This window comes from Oryzias latipes, chromosome 24, assembly GCF_002234675.1.
Source record: "Oryzias latipes chromosome 24, ASM223467v1".
Taxonomy (NCBI): Eukaryota; Metazoa; Chordata; class Actinopteri; order Beloniformes; family Adrianichthyidae; genus Oryzias; species Oryzias latipes.
The window spans coordinates 6,567,665-6,594,622 of NC_019882.2; the positions used below are offsets into that span (position 1 = coordinate 6,567,665).

A 26,958-nucleotide genomic window follows, 5' to 3' on the forward strand; every position below is an offset into this window, starting at 1 on the left:
AATTTAGGAAAGCATTTTGGAATGGTTGCATTTTGGGTTTTTTACCTCGACTAATTTGAAATGGGATGAGATTAAGAAATTTTTTTGGTTTGAAAATGCAACCTTCAGCCAATTCGAAAAGCAAACACAACATCCATGTGTGGAAAACAAAAGAAACCAAAGAGCTTTACAGAACCTGGAGTGAACTTTTGTCCTTCTCAACACTGACGCAGAACCGAAACTTGAGTCACGTCTTGCTGCTCGGACACGGTTATCTTCACATATGGGAGCAGACCTGAAGCTCTGGGTGTTTTACAACATGCAATCTCCTTGAATGATGGATATAAATTATTTGAAATGATAGCATGTAAAGCACTGGTGCATCTGTTTTATTTAATAGAGCTCAAGCAAAAGCTTTAATTTAGAAGAATCGAAAAGATGTTTAGAATAAATTGTGCTGTCAGTAATGGTAATTAGTGTATACTTATATTACGCTATTCTTCCTTCCTCGAAGGCCCAAAGTGCTTTACAGTCACAGGCCCATTCACCCAGTCACACACACATTCACACACTGATGGCAGCGCCGGTGCTGAACACTGGCGCCAACCTCCCACCAGAGGCAAGGTGGGGTTCAGTGTCTTGCCCAAGGATACTTCTATACATGGGAGTGCAAGGCGGAAATCGAACCTGCAATCTTACGATCGGGGTCAACCGCCGTATCGCTGCACCACGACCGACCCGTAATGTTTAATATATCTTAATTGTTTAATTTTAGACTATATAAAAAACTTAGAATTTGATATTAACAAAGTTTGGTTTTTATTTAGTTATGTGAAAAAAATTGGGAACCAAAATCTGTGCGCATGTCATCTGGTACCCGGCAGGTGAAGGTTGGTGGTGGTAGTATCATGGATTCTTTGTGAATGCCCAAACTGGCATCAAGAGAATAGTTAGAAACCCAGGTGCAAGGAAATATCTAGACAGATTATTGTAATATGTCTTTTCTCCCTCATTTAAATCAGAAATTGGTTTTTAATTTTTTAAATAGCAGTGTGGTGCATGAAACAAGATCCCTCAAAACACAACAAAAACTCAGGACTTTAAACATTTTAAAAGCCAACAGACTTAATTGGAACAAATAATCTTTCTCTGTGATGCAGGGAACCATGGATAAATGTGCGGGGTTCTTGAGCAAAAGCCAGAAACAGTCTGCATAGAAAACAGAAAGAGAACCGAGAACCAAACCTCACAAAATCCCAAAACTTTGAAATTGTGTTACAAACGTTTTAGGGACTCACTAGTTGGTAAACACTTTAACTTGATTTAAATAAAACTAAGAATGCGATATTCTTAATTTTCAATGAATTGACCTAAAGCTTACAGCTAAAATCAATATTCTTACTTTGGTCCAGAATTTTCTGAAAGGAAATTTTTCATTTCTTGTGACGTTGAAAGGGTTTCAGCTGGTTCTGAAGATTGATGGATGGAAATCTTTTTTGTTTATGACATGAATGAATTATTGACCATTTAATCTTAGTCTTACCAGATGCCCAAATTTAAATGGTTAAAGGCACAATTTTGTTTACCTGAAGCAAGAAATAATTGAGTGAGAAAGTGAGGAAAAAAGACTAAAATAATATTGAAAATCATGATGCTAAGTAGACTCAGATGATTTTCAGTCCTGAAATTAAGGCTGAATAGACTCAGATTCAGTCTTCAGAGCTAAAATTAAGGCTCAAATTCAGACCAAATAGACTCAGAGCCCTGAAATGCTGAAATCAGGGCTCGAATTAGGGCCCACTAGATTACATTTTGAGTTTCATTGCTGGAATTAGGGTGACAACTAAATTAAACAACTAATATTGGATACCAGTTCATTATAGAAAATACATGCTTGTCAATGTGGGAACCAAATATCTGTTGATTCTACAGGTAGTACAGAATCTGAAAAGATTAAAGATCTGCAGGACAAAATCAGCTCGTCGAACCTAAATTCAGACAGGATAAAGCTGCTTCTCACTGCAATGTTGCACATAAATGAAATAGCTTTTTTGGTACTTTTATTTAAAACAAACAACACTAATTACTTCATTAAATGTTGTCTTTTATTATAAGCCAAAGCTTCTGTGGAGCTACACAAAAAAAACCCCAGCCTCATTGCATTGTTGTTATTTCTTTTCGCCTTCCTCATCATCTGCTTTGGTTTTCTCTTTGTTCCTTCTTTATTAGTTTCTTTATTTCTATCTGCTTCCCCTGTTACATTTGAGTCTTCCACCTGTTATGATACCTGCCCTGACATCATACCATCATTATTGTGCTTGGGTTTACAATCTTTCAGATGTTTTCGCCAACTTTCCAAAAAATGGGTTTAATGCAAAGAAAAAAACACAATAATATTGGTTTGTTCGACACAATGTGGAGCAGATACAATAGTTGCTTTGTGGAGAAACTTTTCAGTAATCATTTTATATAATATTTTCCAGTCTTGTTTCAATCCACATGAGCGAGTTACATCATGCAAGTTCATTCTGTAAGTCTCCTTTTTAGTGTCTCAGCTTCTAAGGAAAACCTTTCCCCCAGTGAAGGAAGTGTGTGCATGAAGCAAACTCAAGATAAGGAAACCAGACTGAAAAAGAAGCCGTTATCACAAAAAACTGAAATCAGCAGAGGGAGTACAGTATGAACCATGTTTCCCTGGTGACCTATTGGAGCAGATGACAAGTACAGTTATCTCTAATTTACCATATTTAATTGAAAATTGTTCTGACAGCATAAAATGATAAAAGTTGAGTAGTTGTGTGAACTTTTTTTTTATAGAAGAATGAACAGTGACAGCAAAGTGCTGCAGATCAGCTAAAGCTGCCTCGCTGTTTGTGGGAGTCTCAATTCCTGTCAAAGTTCAATTTGTGAAGCTGTGGATTTTCACCAGTCGGATCAATAAGGTTCAGTAAGTTAAGGAATGAGTCCCATCTTTTAGAGTCCTACTCCTATCATCTTTTGTTATTTTGTGAAAGACTTCTCAGTGGTCTTTTATTTATGATTATGCTGTTTTAAGCCATAATAAAAAAAAAAAACTGTATTGTTTTCTAGAACATCTTTTCTGCAGAGCAGCAGGAGTTCATTAGAAATTTGCCTCTGAGTTGTGAGCGAAACTGTTGGCGTTGGTTATGCCTGTCTGCATTTCCCGTCAGCCATCAGTTTACATGTTTTCCCACTAGCTTACAGCCCTTCACACCCACAATCTAACTTTACTATAAAGGCGAGCAATATTGGAGCTATCCAGCCATACAGTCAGCTCGAGCGAGGAAAACAAAGACCGTCATAAATCTAGTTGTCTACAAGTAGATGCATCAGAATGAAGCAAAGCTGGGAGCTTGTGTCACATCTACACACTTTTATAAACAACATTTTCTGTCTGCTCCTGATTTACCACAATTTAAACAAAGAAATACTCAGAAATGCAATTTTATGCTAAACTTTATTCATGCCCTCCATTATGAGAAAACAGGCAAAAGAACGTGTTAAGAACACCACAAACACTATTTTCAACAGCTTTTAAAGGGATGTATACTCACATTGTATATATATTTAGCACATTTCCACTTGCTTCAAAGGTCCAAAGTGATTTATGGTTACAGCCCGACTCTCGTTAGGAGCCAAGTGAGGTTTTATGGCTTGGCCATGGACGCTTTGGCATCATCATAGGCCTGCAGAGCAGGAACCGACTCTGCAAACCGCTGTGCCTCTCTATGCACCATGACTTCCTCAGCATTGGGTATGACCTGATAGTACAACCAAACCGAGTGTCTGTGAATTCTCTCCTTTTGGGCCTTGCAATAACCGAACCTCAATTTGATGAATGTCAATTTGACAAAGAAAAAACGGAAATGTGGTATTTCTTATACTTTTTTAAATAAAAGGTAAAGCCAACAGTTATTTTAATTTTTTTCCAAAACCTCTAGAAATCATTAAAAGACTAAAAATGGACTGCTTGACTCCCTTTTTAAACAAGTAGAAGATGTTTTGATCGTTTTAGTACCCCTGTAATATAAAAATCGAAAAAAATCCATACAAAAAGCAGTTTAATTTTTACCAACTCAGTCACGTTAACTTCCAGCCATGACTCTATGAGGACAAACGAGGTTTTTTTTGTTGTTCTGATTAACTGAGAGGCTTGAATACAAATTCAGTTACTCATTACGATGAGTCATGGGGGTGTTTGTTTGTTCACGAACACAGACCAGCTCACAGCTTAAAGAAAAATCACGAATGAGCAACTCAGTCTCTCCTGGATGAATTTGGCTCACAAATTCTAAAACAAAGGAAGTCAACAGGACAATTTTCTGACATCTCCTTCTTTGCCAGAATTTCAAGAACGATTTTTGAACTATGGGAATCTTTGTATTGAGAAGCCATTCAGTACTTTTACAATTTTCAGTCATGTTTATTTTGGGGCTTCCTTTGCTCTCACTTTCTTTCATCTTCACCGCGCATAGATGATTTGTTTTGCTCATGCAATCTTTGGGCGTGATTTTCCTTATTTTTCTGTATTTAACTCGTTATTGCATTTTTGCAATTAAGGTTTAATGAGTTTTTCTAAAAATGTAAACATTAAAACCTGAATAAATGTTTATCGATTAGTAACTTTGATCCTCTTGATTCTGAATATTTCAGATAATCTGCATTTAACAAGTCAAAATCAAAACACAGGAATGTATTTTTCTCTTTTTGGAAATATTTGAAAATTGTGCAAATAAAGAAAAAGACTAGTGTGGGCAGCTGGGGCTTTAAGGGTTTTTACCACTCAAAGGGGTTAATCATTTCAGTCCTGATTATCCAAATTTAATTCATTTTTTGGTAAGACCTTAAAACCTGAGTTATTTCTGGTGGCTGGCAGACCTTTAAGAAAACCGGCGTCAGTGCCATCATGAAAATCATGATTCCAGGGCACGTGTTATCTAACTATACCTGTTCAAAGCACCACCTTAAAACATTGCCCTACATTTCAGTGACTAGGCCTGCATGATAACATGTACCTTTCTACAACGGCAATCGAGGATCAAAGGTTTCAGTTTTTGACGTTCATCCACAAATGTCCTCATCAGTGCAAACATGTTTTTCTGTACTTGATTAGATCGGTTTCTTCGTATTAACCAACAAAAAATACAAAGTTGGGCTTTTCTTTTTAACCAAATGTAAAAATACAAATGCAAAAAAATCTGTGTTACAGTAATTTGATGAATTTCAATCATAAAAAAATCACTACAGCCAAACTGTTACGCCTTCTAAACAGTAAAACCTGGATGCATCTAAGTGCCACGCTTTGGGTCTTCAGGTGTTCAGCACCACATGAAGGCAAAATATGACAGTTGTTACAGACTTGAATAGAAAAATACTATTGTGGCTTCACAGCTGCTACTTGTACACACAGCCTATTAGTCAACTTTTGGGATCTCCCCCTTTAAAATAAAGGAAGATTCCTGCCAGGATCTGGCAAATAGCACATGTTAGCTGCAGGTCAAAACAACAGATGGGAACTTTAACTTGACATGCTCATCATAAAGTAGCAGAAGGATTATGAATCATCGAGAAACATCACACTGTCCTCTTCTGGTTGTAAATAGGAACTTCATTTGCCATCTGTGACTTTTCTCAAAGGGATTCAGGGTGACTTTGGTTTCAAAAATCATTAATTTGGGACATAAAGAGGTGAAGAAAACATGCTGATTTACAGAAGTCAAGGCCACTTCTTTAGGTTTTGTTAAACGGTTTTCCTTTTTTAAATTACTTGAAATACTTTGACATTAAACTATGAAGTAGCGACTGGATGACTGAAATGACTGTGTTTAGGACTGGCTCATGGGAAGCAGGGGTTCGCTTCCCAGAAGGCGTGATGAGCTTCATCTAGTGTAGGAGCTTAGGCAAGACCCTATGCTCTACTGCCAAACTACGTAGCCAAAAGGGCGCCCAGGTCTGGGCCTCCCAGTGCCGGTCCCCCGCCCGGATAAAAAAACAGGGTTGTGTCACGAAGGGCATGCTGCATTAAAAATCTCTGCCAAACTCAAATGTGCGACTCAGTGGAAGCAGACTTGCTGTAGCCACCCCTGACGGAACATGCCGAAAGGTGAACAGCAACAACTTGTTATGAAACTCTAAAACAAGTCTGAAACAAACACCATAGCAGCCCCTTAAAACTAAAGCTCAGCAACAAAAAAGGTTAGTTTCCTCAACAAGTTTCTCAAACACTGTATGAACAGACAGAGGCTGTCGGCACCTTTAGGGAATCCCAGGGCTGCTGTGATTGGCTCATCTCCATCATTCAAAGGTACAGAAGACGACGTTAGGCAGCATTTCCATCATCCATCTTATAGAGTGTTTTAAAATTTACATAAACATGTAGTTACCATGGAGACAAATAGTAAACAACAGCAATAAAATGGAGTTATCAAAATGAGTGTTACAGTTTGAAGCTGGTCCTTTAGGTGTGTAATATTTGCAATGGTAATTTTCTATATATCAAAATCCTAAAATGTTTTTTTTACTTCAAGAGTTACCAGATATATTAATTGTCAGACTGAAAGAAAGAATTGAATGGATCTTATTACCAAAAAAAAAATATTTCAGGAAAAAAAAACACCCATGTTGGTAAGGTTTAGTCATCCATAAGACGGCAACAAAGCTTTAACTTACAGTATTTTTATTAAACCTGACAGCATGCATGCACAAATTAAAATTCACTGATTATAATTGAAATAAACTTTGGAATAAAATTGATTTCTTAACTTATCTTACATTTCTGAAATTATATAAAAGTTAAGTCTTACAAGTTCTCATTTATTTTAACTTTTCCATGACTGTTACTTTTAAACCATACAAGAAGTTTCTTTGAGTAAAGTGTTTTGTAATTTTCTATTGTTTCAAGACTAATGCTATATTGTCTTTAGAATTTTTTGTTTTAATAAACAATTTTAGGAAATCTGAGAAGTACATCTCCTGTACTGTCAAAAGGTTTCTTCTTAAAGTTGATTAAAAATCAGACTACAAGAGAAGAAAAGCTTCAAGAAATAAAGCAGACAAACTGTTTTCACAGCTTTTATTCTTCTTTTCCTCTTGGCTTGACAGAGAGCTTCATACTTATGAGGTTCTCTTTACAGCACAAACCATCACATTCAAATGACACAACTGTTGTTTCAATGAAACCTACTGCTTTAAATACTGTTAAGGTGTCTGTACTTTTTGCTGGCTCTAAACATATAGTCTGGTGTATCTATGCCTCACTCTGAGGGGTTTACTTAAGGCTGACAAGGATAATATGGAAAGCTAACGCTGAACTTTCCGTCTCTAACAGTCACATATTCCTGCAGTTCCTGAGATGTTTGCTGCAGTAAGTCGTCAACGGCATTATTGAATCGGTCCAACATTTGGATGATCTTGTCCATTACCTGCTCAAGCACTCTGCTAAGCTCTTCCTGGCTGAAAGCAGGGATTTGGTCAGCTACCTTCTTCATTATTGTGACGAGTTCACGGTCTAGCCTGTTGAGGGTGCTGAAGACTTTGTCGAAATAGTCCGACTTGATAGAGTCTACAAACTCTTGAGTTTTCTGAACAACTGCCTCCAGGGTCTCACCTATTCTTGCTAGCATTGTGTCAAGACTCTCCAAGTTTTTCACAAAATCCACTGCTCCTTCATAGAGCTGCATGACAGTTGTTTTGACCTGATCAATCATTTGGGCTCTTTTAACGTCATCACCAGCAGGTATTTGGATTAGGACTTGGCTTATCTCCTCAACAAAATAGTTGTAGTAAAAGGGGATGTCTCTATGCAGCACTTCAAGAATGGTTTCAGTCACCAATTTCAGCAGCTCAGGCAGAGTGATCATATCACTGGTCCCTGGCAGTTTGAAGCGGAGCTCACTCAAGACCCTGACAACTGCATTTGAAAAGGCTCGAACGGTTTTCTGGTACCCAACAACTGTGTTCCTAAAATAATTGGAAATTTGACTCATATTAACATCATAGTTTGAAACAGCATTATAGGAGTCCCTGATGTGCTGCCTGACAGTGTCCTGCAGAATCTCTAAGGTCTTTGTAATATGATACTCGTCAGCAAACACTTTGAGTGCAGAGAAAATAGAGGGGAGTCTTTTCTTGAGCTCAGTGAGGATCACTTTAGACGCCTCCATGTTGTAGACAATCTGCAGGTTTGTGTTATCGGCATCTTCAGATGATTTGATGACCAGTATGTCGACATCAGTCATGGCCAATGTGTCATCAGTCTCCAGGAAAGATAAAAACATGTAGTTTTTAGAACTTTTTTTTAATCACTCTGTTCCAGTTGTGTTATCAAAATGAGCAATACTCACAGGATAAAAGGCATACACTCTTGCATTGATCAGGCAAGGGTCTTGGTTACTAAGCTGAAGGCCAATGAGGCAACCAGAGGGAGTAGACACGGTTGCTCTGATGACACAGTTCTCATAACGAAGGCTGACTTTGGTGAACAAAATTGTGGAGACGTCAACGTTTAATTTATGATCAGAGCAGCTGGAAGAGGAAAAGGATATTTCAAATTGAAAACAAGACTGTTTCTTAATGTTATTCTTTTGGACAGCATGCACAATAAAATGAAAATATACCTGTCATCTTGTTGAAGATTTCCCCTGAAATGCAAAATATTTGTATATTATCTAGTCTGTTAAATTCTAGTAACATTTTATGCCTTAGTCACATGCACTCAAACAGAGGTTGACCAGCACAGGTGCTGCGGGTTTTGGGCTCATGAAGGGTTGTCAACATCCTAAAGGAAGCGCAGGAATCGTGTGCTCGTGGGGCCACCTTAAGAGGTGTCAATAAAATGGAACGTGCAGTTTGTCGTGCATGTGGTACGTGAATTGTGAAGTATTTTTGAGGAGAATGTAAGTTACATGCACTTATGACATACGAGTGATCCTGTCACATGCTGCAAAAACAGGGTGGACAGGTGACACACAATTGCCCGTAGCATGGCTGCAGGATTTCCACACAAACTACACTGGTTGTTTAATTTCCAACAGGTTCCCTGCAAGGAGCTTGCAACAGTTGCACCAAGAACGTGCACATGATCAGCTCTAACGGCCTCCCTGTGCAGTGCGTAAGGTTTGGAGGGGGATTAAAATAAAAAATAAAAACGTCTCACTCTGCATCTGCGTCTCACCCACTTCACCGTTACTTACATGTTGTTCAAGTGTTCGCTACGATCTGTCGCCTGCAGGATGCCTGTAGACAATGTGCATTCACAATTTTGCTCTATGGGTTCATCAAGTGGGATTCGACTGTACTATTTTATGCGGGTCATCTGTGTACAGGTTTAAACATTTTTCAACCCGTAGACTTGGTATCCACCCGTAAAGTGCAGTTGTGACTAAGCCATAAGATGTAGCAAAGACGAAGAAAAACTACCACAAAGCTTTGGTTTTTAAATAGTTGGCAGACACTGACGGTTTTGCATGTGCCAAAGCAAACTTGTTAAGTACTTACATCAGGCCATTCTCAAAGCTGACAGAAGAAGAAGCTGTTGGAAAAATGTAGACATTTGTCAATAGAGAGATTACAACATGATTAAAGTAAATATGTGACTTTAATGTACTTACCATCTACATCATAATCCAAGACAACAATGGGAGTGGAGGCTGAGGACTTGAATGCTGCAGTGAAGGCAGGAAAATTGCCCTCCAAACCAGCTTCCACGTTTGAGGTGTAAAAAAGACTATCAAGCTTGCTTTCAAAGGAGATCTTTTGACTGGACGATGTAACATCAGCAGAAAGCTTCTCAAAGTAAGTCAGTTCACTCAGATCGCTTGGCTGGCGCATATCAATCTCAAAATTGGCTTTTAGTCCAGAGGATAGTGTAAAGTCAATGTTGCTCTGAACACTGTGCTTTCCTGTGGTTTTGATGCCGAACAGATTCGCTTCGTTGTGTCCAGTGTACTCCAGCACTGCGTAAATTTTATCCATGGAGGCCTCTAAGGCCAGATTTTTGTTTACATCCATGTTAACGATTTTGGCTGTGTCTTGGTTAAGTTTGGTATCAGCAATAAGCTTAGAACTAATGCGTATTTTTCTTTCATTCACATAGAGATGAGCATCATTGTCCAGGGCCCCCAAAATTATGTAGTTTTCCCATACTTTTCCATCCACACTAGATTTAATAACTGAGTCCACTGAAACAAACTCAGGAGTTTCCTCTATCTTCAGACTGTGGTCTGCTGTCAACTTCCCAATAGCTTTAAAAAGAGGGATGTCAAAATCACCTTTGATTTTCAGAGTGGAACGAGTATCTGCCTTGGACTGGGTATTGGCCACCAGTGTATGGCTGACTTCAAAGTTGAGAACTGGAAGGGCAATTTTTGCAGATGTACCCACAGAGACAGCTGTTTCCAAAGTGTCAGTGCTAACACTGATGGTGCTGTCATGATTGCCATTCAGGTGAGGATTTTTAAGAGACAGGGAGTTTGCCAACTTGATTCCTCTCTTGGTGGTAAGACTGCTGGTGCCCTCAAGTTTACCTGTCAGAGCCTCAAACACAGAAGCAGTAGTGGCACTAAGGCGGAACACTAGATCCTCTTCTCCAAACAGTCCAGCATTGGTGTTCAGATTAATGATGGCAGACTTGAAAGACAGCTCAGTGATGAGATTGCCGAAAGAGGGAATGGGAATTAAACCCAAAATATCTGCAAGTGGAGCAGCATTGCTTTTCTGGTAAACAATCTTGGCCTCTGCATCAATAGCTTGGTCTGTTGTGGTCAGGAAACTCTGCAGTCCAGTAAGCTCATAAACGTTCAGGTCATTAGTGGCTGGAGAATGGAAGTCAATAAAAGGAAGGTCAATTTCAGGAATGCTGATGGGCTTTGTGAGGAAGTCTAAGTTAGCTTCACCCTTCATTTCTGCAAAGACACCAACCTCCTTTCTATTATTTTCTACGCGGAAGCTGGAGGAGATTTTGTATGGATTAAAGCGAGCAAGGAACACTGCGTTTAATTTTTGGCCATCTGGATTTAAATCGATTAAGTAGTCATTCTGTAGATCAACCTTAGCTGTATAGGGGTGAACTATATTGACTCCTGCATTTCCTTTGTTTTGAAAGTTAAAGAAAAACTCAACTGGGCAGATTCTAAAGATGACTCCGTTGGAGATAAAGACTCTGTCAACACCATATGATTTTGTGTTATGCTTTGCTTCCAACTCAATCTTCATTTCTCGAAGACTTGCAAGTCCAGAAGCTTCAAGACTGCTGTAATCTATACCCATATCCCTAGCCCTTATGTCATTACTAACATTGAACTTAAAGTCATGTAATGGGTGGAATTCACTTGTTAGAAGCTGTTTTGCCTGAAAGACGTTAAAGTTTGTGTCACCAGAGAAAGAGAAACTAGAAAAGGTTGGGCTGAGTGACAAGTCAACCTTGCTGTTGTGTGTGCCATCCTGGTCATTTAACTGCCCCTTACCAGTAGTTTCACTTGTCAACGAGACAGTGTTACCATCCTGGCGAAGGACTGTCTTTTGGGTTGCAGAAAATTCACTTCTGACCAATGGTAATTGCACGTTATGACTGTACTCTGTGTCACTAGTGGCTGTCATTCCTCGCTCTATGGCTATAAAAGCTGTGTTTTGTAATTTGCCTCTGATAGGTAAAAGTGAAACCTCAGTTGTGGTCTTTGCTTGCGCCTGGACTGATTTACTGTAGAAAGTCACAGAACCCTGATGATCAAATCCAAAGGCAACATGGTTGAGTTTTATAGTCTGTCCAACTACTACACGCTTCCTTTTTGGAATTGAGATGCGAGTGGTGGAGTCAAATTTGTAGGTGAGTATGTCTGAAAACTGAGACGTTCCCTCAGAAGAGAATAGTCCAGTGAACACGGGTGTTACTTTAGATTCAGTTGCGTTCTTAAACTCTGCAGTGGTCTTAAAGATGTAAACGGGGGTGTTTAAGTTGATCTCAGCATAGAGTTTGCCAAAGCATGGAAGCATAATCTCTTTTGGAATAGATGGTAGTTTGATTTCGGGAATCTCAAGAGACTTAACAAGTTTCTCTGCAGGGATTACTGGGATGGAGGGGAATGTAATATCTGAAAAGGGGAATTCTGGTAGGGTGAAATCTGGCAAGGTTGGAAAGTAATTCATCCTCAAATCTCCAAAAAAAGAATCCTCTGGCAGCATTTGGATGTCAAAGTTGACAATGAAATCAATGAAATCCATCATTTTCTGTTTGATGTCATCAGAAGAAATTGTGGTTGCTTTAAAGGTATACAGACCAATAAATGTGAATTCAGGGATCTCCAACTGTGAGGGCAGATTATAGTTTTTCAAAATGTCCACACTGAACTTTGTGGAAGGCACATCTAGATCTGTAAGAGGAATGGTAAATGATGGAACATTGATCTCAGCTTTCTTCAGTTCATTAAGAAGCCCTTCAAAGATTTGCTGGATTTCTGTGATGATCGGCTGGTCAGGTAACCACTCATTTAATATTTTAAAAAGACGAGTGAAAGCATCACTCAAATTGGACACAATCTCTGTGTAAAACCTATGCACACAGTTTAGAAAAAAAGAAATTTTGGTCTTCACCTCCAGTATTCTGATTTCTTTTTTTAAGTCCTCAGCTAGCTTCTTCAGAAGCTCCCACACCGTAGTTTGAAGTAGATCATTTGCAGATTTTGTTATTTCTGCAACTTTGATTTCTCTTAGGTGTTCCATAAAGCTCTTGATGGAGGAAAGGACAGCATTAATAAATTCTCTTGTTGCTTCGAGTTTATGGGGAATTTCTAAAGTCCTGATCTGCTCGTTCACAAATGCGTTGTACGCAGCAATCTTTTCATTGGTTAGATTTACAAATTCTTTGTAATCCAAAGCCTTCAGGTTTTCCACAACGGTTTCAATGACAGCATTCAGTTGATCGATAATGTACTTCACTTCACTTTCTTTAAGGTAATTGATGCTACGCTGGAAGTTTTGACTAAATTTGGAAGGGATATCTGCATCTTCTATCATTTTGATAATAGCAAGGATAGTTTCCTTAATTTTCAGTTGTTGAAGTAAGTCTATGGCTTTTTCCAAGACAGTCTGCAATTGTTTATCAACCTGAAATTTTACAATTAGCTCCTTCACCTTGTCATTAAATGCATTGATCTTCCCAATAATGTCATAATACTCGACATTTTCTTGAATGGTATAAAATATAAATCCTGAAACTTCTTGTAAGACTTTACCTAATTCTCGAATGTGGTAGGTCAAGTTTGTAGAAATGTGATTTTGTAGGTTAGCAGCAAATTTTACAACGTCAAAGCTCTCAAACATTGTTCTAATGCTGTTCAGAATTGCTTGTACTTTAGCCTTGATTTCATACTTAAGTTCAATGTCTTGCAGAAATGCAATGCTGCTGTCCATCAGTTCTTCAAGGTCAATCTCATGGACCATCTCTTTTACACTATCAATGACGTGCAAGACAGCTTCTTTGATTTGATACGTCTTCCACAGTTCATCAATCTTCTGAATTAGGGGTTCTGGAAAAGTCACACTGGAAAGAGTATCCTTGATCATAACGGTAAAACGTTGGATGTAAAAAGTGAGATCAGCCAGCAGTTTCTTAACATTAAAGTTTAGATTTCTTAATGAGGCCTCTACATCCTCCTTGGAGATGGCAAAGTTTTGAGTCAAATTAATGATGAAGTCCTTCAGTTGAGTTATCTTGCCTTGAATATTCATTTGCTCAATGCTGGCACTAATTTGCTGAGGGAGAGCCTCAAGTTTAGCCCTTACCTCCTTGTCATTCATGAAGTTTTGCAGAGCTTCAGCCACATGCACAACAAGTCCCTTGATGTCCTCTAAGATCTTTGGTAGAGTTTCAGCCAGAGGGAAGGAAATTATATGACTGTCTGATTTTTTGTCATACTTGAGGAAGCCAGAGAGGGTAAACTCTTGGTTTTCATCAGAAGCCGTGTTGATTATGTTTGTGAGGATGGTGCCAGAAACCTCAACTCCAATCTTATCTGCAGTGTTGTAAACATCAATGTCCTCATTAAACGCATGTTCATTCATTTTAGACCTTATTCTAAAACTGCTTTTCTGCTCCTGGGGTGACAGAACAGTGTCCATCTTGTTGTCATATGTGGTGAGAAGGGAAACGCCATTGTCCAGCTGGTGGGTCATTGATGCTCTGGATTCATGTGAGGCAGCAAAAGCCAAGGGTTGGGTTCTGAGGTAGAACTTGCCAAAGAGCTGGGCACTGTGCTTTCCATACAAATCCACATCGCCGTCAGCATTGAAGATAGCATCAAGGTTGAAATCAAAGGGAACAACGCTGCAACGAATGGTGTGGTCAAAGCGCATTGGATGGGAGTTAAAGCGGGCTTCATTGTTGAACGTGGCTGCTAGACCGACAATTTCCAGTTCAGTATTGTGATTCATGTGAGTGCCAAAGAGTTTTCCAGTGGTGCTGCACTTGGCGTTTGCACTCAAATCAGCATAGTTAACCTGGTAGGTGAGCTTGACCTCTTCCTCTGCATACGTAGTCTTCAAACTTCCAGTTAAATCCATCTTGTAAAGCTCTGCATTTAGCACGGCTTCATTTATGAAATTGGCACCAAGGAGCTCCAGGTTGTTGTTAATAACTGCAGAGGCGATGTAGGGTTTTAGATCAAAGTCGTACTTGTGCTTGTAAGAGGCATATTCCTTTGCAACTGCTTCAGCCTGGGAGGTGAAGTGAAAGCTGGAAGGTGTAATGTCCAGATTGTTGACATTGTCGAACTTGATATCAAGCATTGCAGCTTTGTTGGAAATCGATAGAACAGCTCCTGTGGCTTTAACTTCACCGCTGAAAACATTTTCCAATGACAGAGGACTTTGCAGGGTCGATGTTCCGCTTGTGATCAAACCGTCCTTGTTCATTTTGAGAGTGGCCTTATGGATTGCCTCATTCTCGAAAAGCTTCACATTTGCATCAGAGGTTATGACCAGACCATTTTTATCAAAAGAGGCAGTCAGCATAGAGGAACCCTTGTTTTCGAAGTGGTCACAGTTTGTGTTAACACTGACGGTGACTTTGCCCTCTTTGACAGCAGCCTCAACAAGGTTGCGAATCTGCAAGCCAATAGCAGTGGCTGCTGTCTCACATGTCACTGACAACATGGAGTTTTGGAATTGAAGTTTAGCGTCTTGACGGAAGACATCTTCCAAAGCACTGGTGTGGAACAGAACATAAACATCGCCTTTAGCCAGTTTTGCTGCCACTGTGTTCTTCCCCTTAAAAACAGTGGAGTCAATCTGAACTCTAGAACTACATGTTGCTTTTGGTTCTAATGGGAACACAGCAAAGGATTGCCCTGAAGTAACTTTGCCATAAATGGGCCCAGCCTTAAACGCCCCTTCATACATGTGTTCACCGGTGATTTTTTCAGTGTTGACTCCAGCCATCGCAGTGTGCATAAAGTTGATGCTAAGACCCAAAGGACTTGAGGCCTCTATCTTGCTCACTGAATTCAAACTGATTTTTTCCTTGATGAGTATATCTTCTTCAAAATTAAAACTGGCTTGAATGAACTTATGGGTCAGAGCACTCTTCAGTTTAGCCTTGATAGAATCACTGGAGGACACCATTCCAGAACCTGATGCAAAACACAAGAGGAAGACAAAATAACACTTGTTTACAGAGGCCCAACAGAAAACAACAAAATGACAAGATCTTGATGAAAAAGGGGGCCACATGTGCTCAATAGACTTCAATATTTTAAGTCCATGAAGGCTACTTCTCCCCTAAAGGATCATCAATAATCTCCCTAATGTGTCATAAAATATATAAGCAACCCCCCTCTTATCAGCTCTTGTGAAATTTAGAGAGCATTGCAATATTCGTTTGAAGTCGGAATGGTTCAAGGACTTTTCTAAGTTGTTTTCTAGGGCTTGGTGACATAAGCGTGTAGAACTAATCCAAAAGAACTTGTTGGTCAATGTTGGGAAATTCGTTGTGGACTTTTACAGAGCCCAGAGCGGATCATGAGCAAACACTTTAAAACACTGAACTTGAGTTCAAGGAGACATTATGTCACATAAATAATTGTAGATTCTAGAATACAGATTAATAAATGCCATAACTGAAGGAAGATCATTCTGGTAAAACACTTATAATTCTTGAAAATATTCTTGTCAATGAAATACCTTCAACTGCAACTGTAAGGATTTCAATTGGAGAGGTTCCTTTCGCATCAAACTTAGCTGAATAGCTTGGTGGTTCAACAATGTCTTTACCGACCGCCATTGAGGCCTCTATGTCATACAGGTTGCTCTCCATCTTAGTCGAAAATTCAGCTTTGCCAAAGACAGGAATAGACAGAATGAAGTCTTCAGGGACAACAAAATCTGGGATGGAAATCTTCCTGGAGGCAATTTCCAGTCCAAACTGTGGCAGAGAAACTCTTGGGGTGCTCAGAGCTGGTGGGAATTTGAGCTCATCTCTTGATTTTCCTCCAAAAAGCACAGGGACAGAAATTTTTATCCGCTCATCATTTAAGGTGTAGGTTGCCTTTGCTTCTCTGTTAAAAACACAAATTAGACACATAGGAATCTTTGAAGGTAAAAAAGGAAATCTGTTGATGTCTTGTTTTATCAAAGGCATCTTACGTGTTTAGGAAAAGTTTCTCTGGAAGAGAGACCTCGGAAATATTAGGCAGTCTAAAGTTCTGTATATAAGGAAGCATTTCTGCACCATATTTTTCCATGTAATTATTTGCAGCCTACAAACAAGGAAAAGGAGTTCATTCTCATGTTTTATCCATTTGTAACTTAAAAAATGTGCAAATTATTTCTGGGAAATGAGTACCTCCACAAATTTCCTGAAGATGTGACGAACTTTCATGTCAGTTTTTCCCACCTTCATGTCAAGAATCTGGTTCCCGTACTTTTCTATAATTTTTCCGTTGGGGAGAGAGCTAATTTGAGTGTTCATCTCAGACTTGACCTCAGCTTCAATCTCTCTGCCGTCTGAAACAAAAGACCAGTTTAGATGATTCCCCCAAATGTCACACAATGGGAATTTTATCATGCTACTCAGACATAAATGTTGTTGTAAAATACCCTTACCATATGTTAGTTCAATTTTCTGTTTGGATGTAGCACCCATGACCTTAATATCACTCTCAAGTTCCAATTCCAGTTCCTCCTCAATTTTAGCTTTCGTCTTGACAGAGGCATCAACCTTCAATGAGGGAACTAGGAGTTGGACTTTCAGCATTCCTTCCTTCATGTCCTTCAGACTAAAAGATGAGCCAGTAAGTCAGCAAGCCGTGGGTCATGAAGAAAACATTCACAAAATTCCTTCAGATTTATTGGCTGATTTCTTACCTGGTGCGGCCAATGAGTGTGAGCTCTGGAAGGTTTTTGTGCAAAAACTCAAAAGTGATGCCACGTGTTTCTTTTCCTTTTTTTTCCTCAACAAAACGAAATCTGATCCCTTCTTCAACTTTTAAGTCAGGGATTTGGATGTCCAATCCCATGATCTTTTTCTTAATGTTAACCATCATCACGGTTGTGGCTTCAGTTGGATATGCCCCTATTGTGAATCAACCGATTGAGTTACTTTACATTTTTCAGCTTGATTTGGTCAACATAACAAAATGTCAATATTATCCTTTACCCTCAGCTCTCAAAACAAACTTTAAAGCGTCCACTCTCTGTCGGCCTTCTTCTCCTTCCTTTAGCTGCTCATATGCAATGGTGGCTGAGTACCCGGTGACGTCACCAGTGGGGTGCAGCTCCACGGAAAATCTGTTTGGTTAATTTTTTGTTTTTAATAAATAACTTGAGTGCTGGTCATTCACATATGCTTTAGTAAGTCTTACTCACTTGCTGTCTCCAGTAAAGGGGAAGTAAGGGGCTGTCTCATGAGAAAATGCCTTTGTGTATTGCAAGGCAGTGCAGATTTTCATGCCAGCCAAGGCTCTTGAGCATTTGCTAATATCAACCTTGTCAGTCACCAGTGGAGGGATTGTTTTCACCTCAGATCCAACCACTGCTACAAGAGTGTTTCTGTATCGTAACAGAGGATGAATGGATTATTTGCAGTAAAGGATAAATTAAGCTGCAAGAAGGGTTAAATTAAAGAAATGTTTTCTTACGTCACTTTGAGGAGCTTTGTGGGACTAGTTGGAGCAGGAATAGTCAGCTTAACTGCTGCCTTCACTTTGGGGAACTCGACTTTGATTCCACTTTCATGGAATAAGTTTGTGTGCATCTCTAGTCCAGAGTCAACAAATTCAGGGATGTGCGAGCCAACCTGAGTGACAAACTCTAATCCAGCAGATGGCATGAAACTCACTGAGTTCTGTGTGAAACCAGAAGCAGATTTAACAACCATGTTGATGCAACTACAGGTTAGGTTTCAGAGTATTTTCTTGATAGTCACCCTGTCATGAGCTTGTTGAATGCCTCCCCTGAATCCTGGAGCAAAGGTACCAGACAGTGAAACCCTCAGGGGCACACCAGTGACAGTAGGCAAGAAGAATTCATTGTCCATGAAGATGTAGTGTGCAAAAAAATTGGTGACAGGGTCTCTAAACAGAGACTTGATTACCTCCTACAACAATGAACACAGAGGAAATTAAACGCAGAAGCAGAATTTCCTATTTTTTAGGTAAAGATGCCCAGCATTAGTTAACTTACATCCTTTGAAATCATCTTGAACATGATGTCAAACATCATTTGAGCAGAGCTGGCGATCTCACTGGACTTCAGATACCCCAGCTCATTCCCCAGGAGTCTCAGATAAACCATTGCCTCTGGAGACTCTGCAGCCTTCATCTCCCTCAGCAGTTTTTCAATGTTTTGCCCGATTTCCTTAATGAGATTCTAGGAAGTTTGAAAGAGTTCAAGATAGTCTTAACACATGTTAAAACAAGATGCAAATGTGTCTCTTTGTGGAAAGAAAAGGGACAAATTAGGAAGTTGGTTTTAGTTAAATTGTATGTGTTTGTAAGCATAAAAGTGTTTTTTTCCCATGTTCTCACTACTTTGAACAGTTCACATTTTAGGTTGCTAGTCCGCTGTAACATAAGTTACTGAAAAAATAATAGAGAGATATTACATGGCTTTTTTATGACAAAAAATAATGTTACTGTAATACAATGGTTCTGAAATGAGTTAATCTCAAGTACTTTGACCAATACATTATTTTTACATAGCACAAAGAAATTTTGTCAGTGAATGATGACAAACTAGCAGGAATTCATTCACTTGTGTCTCCAAAGAAACCATTGGTGTACCTTAATCTAAAATGTTTTTGTATCACACAAAAGCGATCAATTACATATTTAGATTGGAATAAAATGAGCAAACACATACCTCCCTCTTCTTCCTGTTCTTTAAAGCAGGGATGATGTTCTGCAACATCTCGCTGACTGCATCTGGCATGTTTTCAGTGACAAAGTACATGGCCTTCAGGGTGGTGTCTGGGAAGAACCCGTCCTCTCCAAACAGGGCAACAATGGCTGGCTCAAATCCTTTGCCCTCCATTCCAATCTGAAAGGATTACAGTATTCCCTTGATCAAAATGTTGAAAAGCCCCAAAGCACAACTTGGGATAGATGGTTCAAAATTGTTACCTCCATCATGTCAATCTCAAACCCGAAAGCCTTCAATGTCATGTCAAGCATGACCTCCTTAGGCAGGTAACTGCCACTTTCATAGATCATGTTGCTCTCTAGAGAGCCGAGCTTGTAGTTGCTAGAAAGCGTCATGGGATCAAAATATGGTGCAACCACACTTTTTTTCATGGCCTCATTTATCTTGTTTCTGATTCTGTGCAAACAAAATAAAAAATATTTCATACTGGAAAGAAAAGAAATCAAGGCACCCTTAATCCAAAAGAATCTTACTGTCGGGTCTCAGGATCAGTTGATGACAAAATGTTTATGATGTGGGACATGACAAAGTTTAGGAGCTGGTCGTTGTCTTCATTGAGAAAGGCATCATCCAGTTGGGCAAGCTCACTTGTTTCAGGATCTTTCATCAACACAAGATATGCAGCAATGCGTTGTTGCACAGGATTGCCTTTGTTCAACAGCACCTCCATCAGCACTTTCCTCGCCTATAAATTAGGAATACATTAATCAAAAGGAGTGCTGATGGAAAGCAAGGAGATGTAAGAATCTAACAGACTTTCCACAAACCTCTTGAGGAACTGGAATTTGTCTATACGCCTGGATGGCAGCCTGCTGAACTTGTTGGCCAGCAGCCGGTTGGTTCACACACTGGAGGACTGCTTTTCTGAGTGCAGGGCTGGCAGGAAAGACGGCTGGAGCCATGTTTCCAATCACCTACAATTTCATAGAAACAATTGTCTTCATCATATTTAGACATGTTCTGCAAGAGGCCTCTGGTAGGGGACTGGGACTTCGGTGAGAAACCACCCGCAGAGGGTGAGAGGAACTTTTATTGTTATTATTATTATATTTTTTAATAAAGAAGACATTTGATGCCATCGAATTGTGTTTCCATTTCTGGCTTTGGCAGAGGGGCTTACCCTCAATGTTAGGAAAGCGTGGTCCTGGTCTCCAGTGCAGTCGCCCAGCTCATCAGCCATGAACTCAGCAACAGAATGAATCTCAGGAATCAGTTTTTTCTCTGCTTTGTAAAACCTTATGAAAAGACAGATGTAGTTCAAATAAAGCTCATTGTATGTGGAGCAGGTTTCTTTAAAACTTGACACTGTTTGGACATCCTACCTCTTGACGACGTTGCTCAGGGCGTACATGATGGGCTTGCTGGACTTGAACTTTGCCATCTGTAGCATGTCGTTTATCAGGAGAGCTGAGGGGTTGGACATAAATCCCAGAGCAAAAATAGCTGCATCGACCTCTGGGGAGGTGGTATCAAAGGTCCTGAGGATCTGCATGATGGCACTGCTGCACTCAGGGGTTCCACACTGAGCCAGAACCTGGTAGGTCAGGAAGCGGGACACGCCCAGAGCATCAGGAACAGCAGCGCTCAGGGTTTCGGTCGTCAATCCACGGACCATGGAGACAAGCTTTTGGAAGAGGTGGGGCCTCCTTTCGCCTTCACTGTCGGGCAGAGAGACCAGTTCTCTCATGAGAGTTAGCGCTGCTTCCTTGTCCTGGATGGCACTTTTGTCCTTCACTGCCTCCATGTGAAGATCCTGGACATTGTCTCCTTGATACCCAACCAAAAAGACAGTGATGAGTTAAATGTTTAGATACATGAACCAAAATTTTGCTTCCAAAAACATTCAGGTGCTAAAACAAATAAATAACAACTTAATTAAATGACAGCTTAATGAAGTTGTCATAAAACTCAGAAACATCAAACATGTTTAAACAAATTTTTCCTTTACTAAAAGCAAAATTCAGAAATGTAACCCTATTTTTTTTGGGAAAGGGGTTAATTTTTGTTTCCCTTGAAATATTGGCTTTGCTGTCTGGAATTTTCAATACATTGTAATACTATACCAGAAAAATCTGAAATTAAAAGGTTTACCGCGGTCAAAAACTCTGTCATTGTGAGCTGACACCTGAACCAGAGTAAGTTCTTGTTTTCCAACATTAGTAACTCCATATTTCCCTCTGCAAAGAAAAAAAACAAGGTGGAATATCAGAGTGCAGTTGTGCAATGATAGCAAATGGATTGCAGTCACATAACAGTGAACAAGTATAAAAGTTTACTTGTGTGAAAACGGGATGAGGATGTGAGTCTCTGTGCAGGAACCAGAAGTCATGTGTTTTTTCTCATTGTCAAACTTGTAGTTGCAGGTTTGAGAGCTTCTGACCAGCTGGGACAGGGGGTAGTGCTGAAAATGGACCAGTTAACATAGGAGATCATTTAAAGTTCTAATAAATAGACATTTATAAATGCCTTTTCTACCAGTGCATAGACTGCACCGCTTAGACTCTCTGGAGCATCTCACCATGCCTGTGATGAGTGCCAGGGGGCTATTGTGATCTCTGATTGGGACAAATTTGTCACATCTGGACAAATCCCTGTTCAGATTGATGTCAGTTATGATGTCTTCTCTGGCATTGATATTGTAGGAGGTCCTGCACTTGCCATGGATAGTGGGCTAAAAAAAGAGACAGGGAATGAAATGATGCCAAGCTTGATTATGTAAATCCTAATTACAGATTAGGTGAGTGGTTATATTTGAACACCATACCATGTTCTTGTTCTTGTCCTCCTGCAGTGAAGGCACAGCCAGGGCAGAGACAATACCCCTCTTGAAGTTTAGAATGGTTGATGTCTCTCCATCTTCAGGGTACAATTTCACATCATACTCACCCTCAACTACAACTTTCAGAGGATATCTGCAAAAAAAAAGCATGGTTGAAACACTATGTTTTAACTAAAGAGTTGAATTAGGTGTGTGTCTATAAAAGGAGAGGAGAACAAATTGCTTCTGTCAAATATTGCGATATTTCATTTGACAACACATTTCATTTTCATCCAGAACAATCTTTAATTGATTTTTTTTTAATGTGGTTCAGAGTCTTTCTTTTGTGTTCCAATTAAACCACTGACCACTGCCAACAATCAGTCAGTGGTTTAGCTGGAACCACAGTCAACTACCGGTCAGTGGTTCCAGGTAACCCTTGAGCTATCCTAGGCACTTTAACGTTGGGAGTTGGGTCATCTAGACCCACTACTAGACAGTGTTCTGAACCTTTTTTCTTCAATGATTTGTGATCTTCACTTGTGTCCATGGATTCCATGAAATCTTTCCTCCTTTATCCACCTTTGTCATGGTAGGGAGAACACGTCAGTGTAAGGGTGGGGTCATCTAAGATAGCACAAGGGTTAAACCACTGACCGGTGGTTGGCAGTAAACCACACCAAGACTCAGCAGATCTGCACCACACCAAAACAACAACAGGATTTTGCAAGATCCATCTCGGGGTAGATGTACGCTCAGTAAGCTTTTAGTTGCTGTTGTTACAGGATTCTATGAGACATATATCAATCAGTTTTAACTGGGATGGGTGTCGCAACTCTGTTTCAAGTTGGTATGAGTACCACCTACGGAACCACCAATACCACATGAAAACACACGTTTCGGGGTTTTGTTTTAGACATGTCAGACATTTGCCTTCTATGTAGTTTTGCTGTAGAATTTTATCCAATCATTTTACCTTTCCAGTGATTGTGGGCGGGGTGATATAAGAACAGGTGAGGCCCTAAAGATGCATGCACTGTGCTGAGCTTCATTCAAAATGCTGAAGGCAACACAAATTAAAGTTTTGACATGCTTCACAGAAATTATTCAAATTCTTCGACCTGATGGATACACCTAACGTATACAATGCTCTGAAAAAAGACAGACGCTGTGCCAATGAGCGCTGAAGTGAATGTTTCAATTAGCGTGAAAACAGAAATGGAGCTGCATTGCAGCCTGCCATAGACAATGAAGTAAAGCATCTAAAGGCTGACACACAGCCGCTACGTACATTTTGCGTATTTCCATGGAAAAAAATTTACTCTTACATGATCCATGCGTGATATACTTTATTCTTAAGTGTTTCTTGCGTTTGTCATTCGCTATGTGTGCAGATGTCTGTCGAGGGCTTTGGATCTTTACGTGAATTCAACTTTGAGCTGTTCAAAATGTTTAGTCAATGAGAGTTACACAGCTTATGCATATTTTAAGTAGTTTATACACAATTATTGCATAAATGTTACCTTCATTTATGACCAGTTTTCATCCCTGCAATATGCGCATCATGTACATAGGAGCTGGGCGACACGGCCTTTAGGCTTAATTTCATTCACTTCGTCATACTGAAATGTTTATGGAAAAAATTGGCATGTTTTTTCATTTTTGAAGCATCTACTACAGTGTCGGTTCTGCACCAGCATCAAATAATTCAAACGGTATCCATCCCTAATTTTAAGTGAAATAGGCAGATTGTCCTGTTGGAGATTGTTCATTGTTTTTCTATGGTCATGCAATTCACCAACCAATAGCTAAGTTCTTAATGTAGGCTACATTCAAGTAGTGTTGCAAATGAATAACTTTTTTTAAAATTAATATTAGAATTAATTATTCAACCTTAGTTATTAAGACAGATTTAAACTTTGTTCTTTTGTATGCTAAAAATATTTTGCTGTGGAAACTAGTCGATTAAATATTTCTTTATTTCTTTACCAAAATATAAACCCTATAAATCTGAATGGGTAAGAACAACTTGTGTGTGAGATACAGTTGCACTGCTTAATGCTCCAATACTTAAAAAAGTGTATTTTATACAAATTTGTCCATGTGAAAGATGTATTAATATTCAGACAAAGGTTTTTCAAAGTCATACTCTTTCAAAAATGTTGATATATTATCTCTGGTGCAGTCTGGTGCATCGGAATATATATCATACATTTGTATCGTGACACATGTACATATTGTATCGCCTGACTTCTTGCCAAAACGCAACCCTAGTGTGCAGTACCTCTCCATTTCAGCAGCAAAGGTCTCAGAGTTGACTGCAGGCCTGAACACAGCGTTACCGTCTGCGTCCATGTCTGCGACCTCGCTCAGACTGCAGCCGCTGGTGCGGATGATGAAGCTGCAAGTCTGTGGCACTTCAATTTCAACCTGAGTGAGAAGATAAATGAGTCTAACATGTGATGATCAACATCTGAAATGGGAAAAAAAGTCAAATTTGCCATCTCACCTTGCAGGAGACTCTGGGTCCGTTCTGAAGCTGTGAAGCTCCATTGATGGAATTTAAAGATTCAGCCTCATATTGGTATTCATACTTGTGCAGGGCCTTGTATCTTTGGTCCACTAAGAAACATATTATTTAATAAAAATACAGAGACTTATGTGCATGTAAGTATATTTTAACACTAAAATTAGTTGAAAGAGACAACAACTTACACAGACAGGTAGGAAAGGTTTCATCCTGGGCAACTGTTCAAAAAGCAATAAAATAAGGGCTTAAAATTGCTTTAAACAACCACTAAAAATTCAAACGAATTAAATTTCAATTCCATTCAGAGCATAGAAAATGCATGCAGGTCCGACTCACAAGCCAAGGCGGTTGTGCCGAGGAGCAGCAAAAGGCAGAGCTTTGAGTCCCCCATGGCGGGCTCGTGGAAGCTCTCTCCCACTTGGACGGCGAGTACTCAGATGAGACTGATGCGTCAGTCTGAGTTTGAGTGTTTTATACCCTCAGCTGGACTCTGTCAGGGTACTGGGATGCACAGATGGTGCTTTGATGGCTCAAAGTCCACTGCTGCCTCCTGTGTGGAGGGACAAAGGCAAAAGGTTTAGGAACCTACCTATAGATCCGAGCTTATATGCTAAATTGATCCTTTGTGCAGAACGCTCCATGTTTAAATATAGTGAAAGCTTTTTAGTCCCAGTTGTCATGTTATCTTGTTATTGTGCACCATTCTACATGCTTCAGCATATTTACTCAAATAAGCTCAACATTTTTCAAATTAATATTGTCCTTCTTTTAGGATCAAGGTGAACTATTTTATACGCACAAATGTCACAGTTTACAGTAACAGACCACGAAAAAAGGAATATTTTCCCTTTTTCTTGATGATTCAAACAAAAGTTTCAGCTTCAGCCAGTATTCGGCCACAGACAGACGTTCGTCAGAGAGCAGTGAGTGATCAAAGCATGATCCCAACACAAAGTCCTTCTACTGTAAGTGGCAAAAAGATAAACTTACCTCGGCTTTATCTTTTGATAACTGTGACACAAAGCCATTCCAGCTGTTTATAGCAGTATTTCCTCTATGTTTTATATTTAACTGCCATTAAATGCAGTTTGGGGTTAAGTAACTCAATCTTTATTTTATGCACAATTCCAATTCACCCAGACTTTTACAACAGTTTAGAAGAGCCACTTTTTGAAGCCGTGGAAAAAATAAAGTTACTTACACAAACAGTCGTACCTGGAATCCAGTGTCTGCTGCTCTCCTTACACCTCCTGAAATGATGACACAAATCATTTGACAAACATTTTTGGTGAATAGATGAACTTTGATCAACAAAGATTCAAAGGTCCGTGCAGAGTTTGATTTGTTGTTTGAACTGGAGCTTTGGTTCACTCTGTAACTTGGACATCACATGCTAAATAAACAGTGATAACCTCAATATGGCTGCTGCAGCCTTGGTTTTTATAGATTTTAAAGTTTCATTGCAATCCAAATGTAAGAGTACACTCAGTTATTTTATTTTATATTTATGCACCTCTGTTTTAGTTAATCATCTCAGATTATTTAAACATTTTAAATGTAAGTACATTTGTCTTCAGTTCTTTTTCTTATATGCTAGGCCCTAAACGTGATGAAGATGCAAGAAATATGTTCAAGAAAGACAATAAACTAAAGCTGTATGGAATTAAAGTTTTAATAAATTAAACATTACACTGCAAAAACTTTAAAAGACACATTTAAAAAAATCTGATTTTGACTATCTTCAAAGAAAAAAATAATAGAATTGTTTTCAAAGTGGAACATGGTAACCCAAATTTGAGATTTAAGTAGATAGCAAAATGTTGACATAAGAAAGTAATTATTGCTACACACCATGTTCTCACCAAATGTTTCTGTCAAATTTTCAGAAAATCAGCCTGAAAGCCTCTGATTAAAAACAAAAGTTTAAACGTCTTTGAGCTCCAGTCATCAGTCACTGATTTAGCTTCTTCGTGTTCAAAGACATTTCAAAGCAATTTGGGAGAAATATTTGAAAATGTATGACAAAAGTAGGGTGATTTTAAGCAATCGTGGGATGAGCCTGTCCAGAGGGCAGCATGAGACAAAAATGTTGACTTTTGGGATTTGACCTGATTCATCGATTTCCCTTACAAAAAAAAACCAAACAAACATTAGAAACATATCCTTCACTGATTCTCTAAGTGAACACGTGTGCAGAATAGGGCTACAGGGTTTGTTTCCATTTCATTCATAACTTGAATGGATCTTTATTAGTGAAAAATCT

The 26,958-nt window shown here is 39.2% G+C and overlaps 1 protein-coding gene across 2 annotated transcripts; it reads right to left on the minus strand.

The window, feature by feature from the left end:
- Positions 1–7,058: 7,058 nt before the first annotated feature.
- On the minus strand, positions 7,059–25,955 carry LOC101158990 (apolipoprotein B-100-like). Of its 2 annotated transcripts, none has more exons than XM_023953279.1 (30): positions 25,911–25,955; positions 25,032–25,245; positions 24,881–24,913; positions 24,675–24,787; positions 24,450–24,595; positions 22,172–22,319; positions 21,926–22,078; positions 21,684–21,808; positions 21,499–21,584; positions 20,730–21,174; positions 20,528–20,642; positions 20,175–20,321; positions 19,881–20,092; positions 19,608–19,803; positions 19,348–19,524; positions 18,670–18,855; positions 18,413–18,583; positions 18,126–18,331; positions 17,854–18,036; positions 17,645–17,775; positions 17,353–17,560; positions 17,092–17,264; positions 16,832–16,992; positions 16,633–16,745; positions 16,171–16,544; positions 9,609–15,620; positions 9,496–9,529; positions 8,616–8,639; positions 8,343–8,523; positions 7,059–8,255 (listed from the first exon to the last, which is right to left on the minus strand). In XM_023953279.1, the coding sequence occupies exons 2-30, from the start codon at positions 25,084–25,086 to the stop codon at positions 7,272–7,274; spliced, it is 11,292 nt and encodes a 3,763-aa protein (XP_023809047.1). In that variant the 5' UTR covers positions 25,087–25,245; positions 25,911–25,955; the 3' UTR covers positions 7,059–7,271. The 2 variants fall into 2 exon arrangements, with proteins under 2 accessions (XP_023809047.1, XP_023809046.1); XM_023953278.1 differs by having other exon boundaries at positions 25,897–25,916.
- Positions 25,956–26,958: the final 1,003 nt, after the last annotated feature.

What these genes read in the sequence shown, in the direction of transcription:
- LOC101158990 (XM_023953279.1), bottom strand. Translation starts at nt 25,086, where the DNA reads ATGGGGGACTCAAAGCTCTGCCTTTTGCTGCTCCTCGGCACAACCGCC. An exon ending in AAATTCCAGTTCCTCAAGAG is followed by an intron (nt 20,093 to 20,174) that starts GTTTGTGGAAAG and finishes CCTAATTTATAG; the next exon opens with GCGAGGAAAGTGCTGATGGA. An exon ending in ACAAAGCTCCTCAAAGTGAC is followed by an intron (nt 18,037 to 18,125) that starts GTAAGAAAACAT and finishes GTTACGATACAG; the next exon opens with AAACACTCTTGTAGCAGTGG.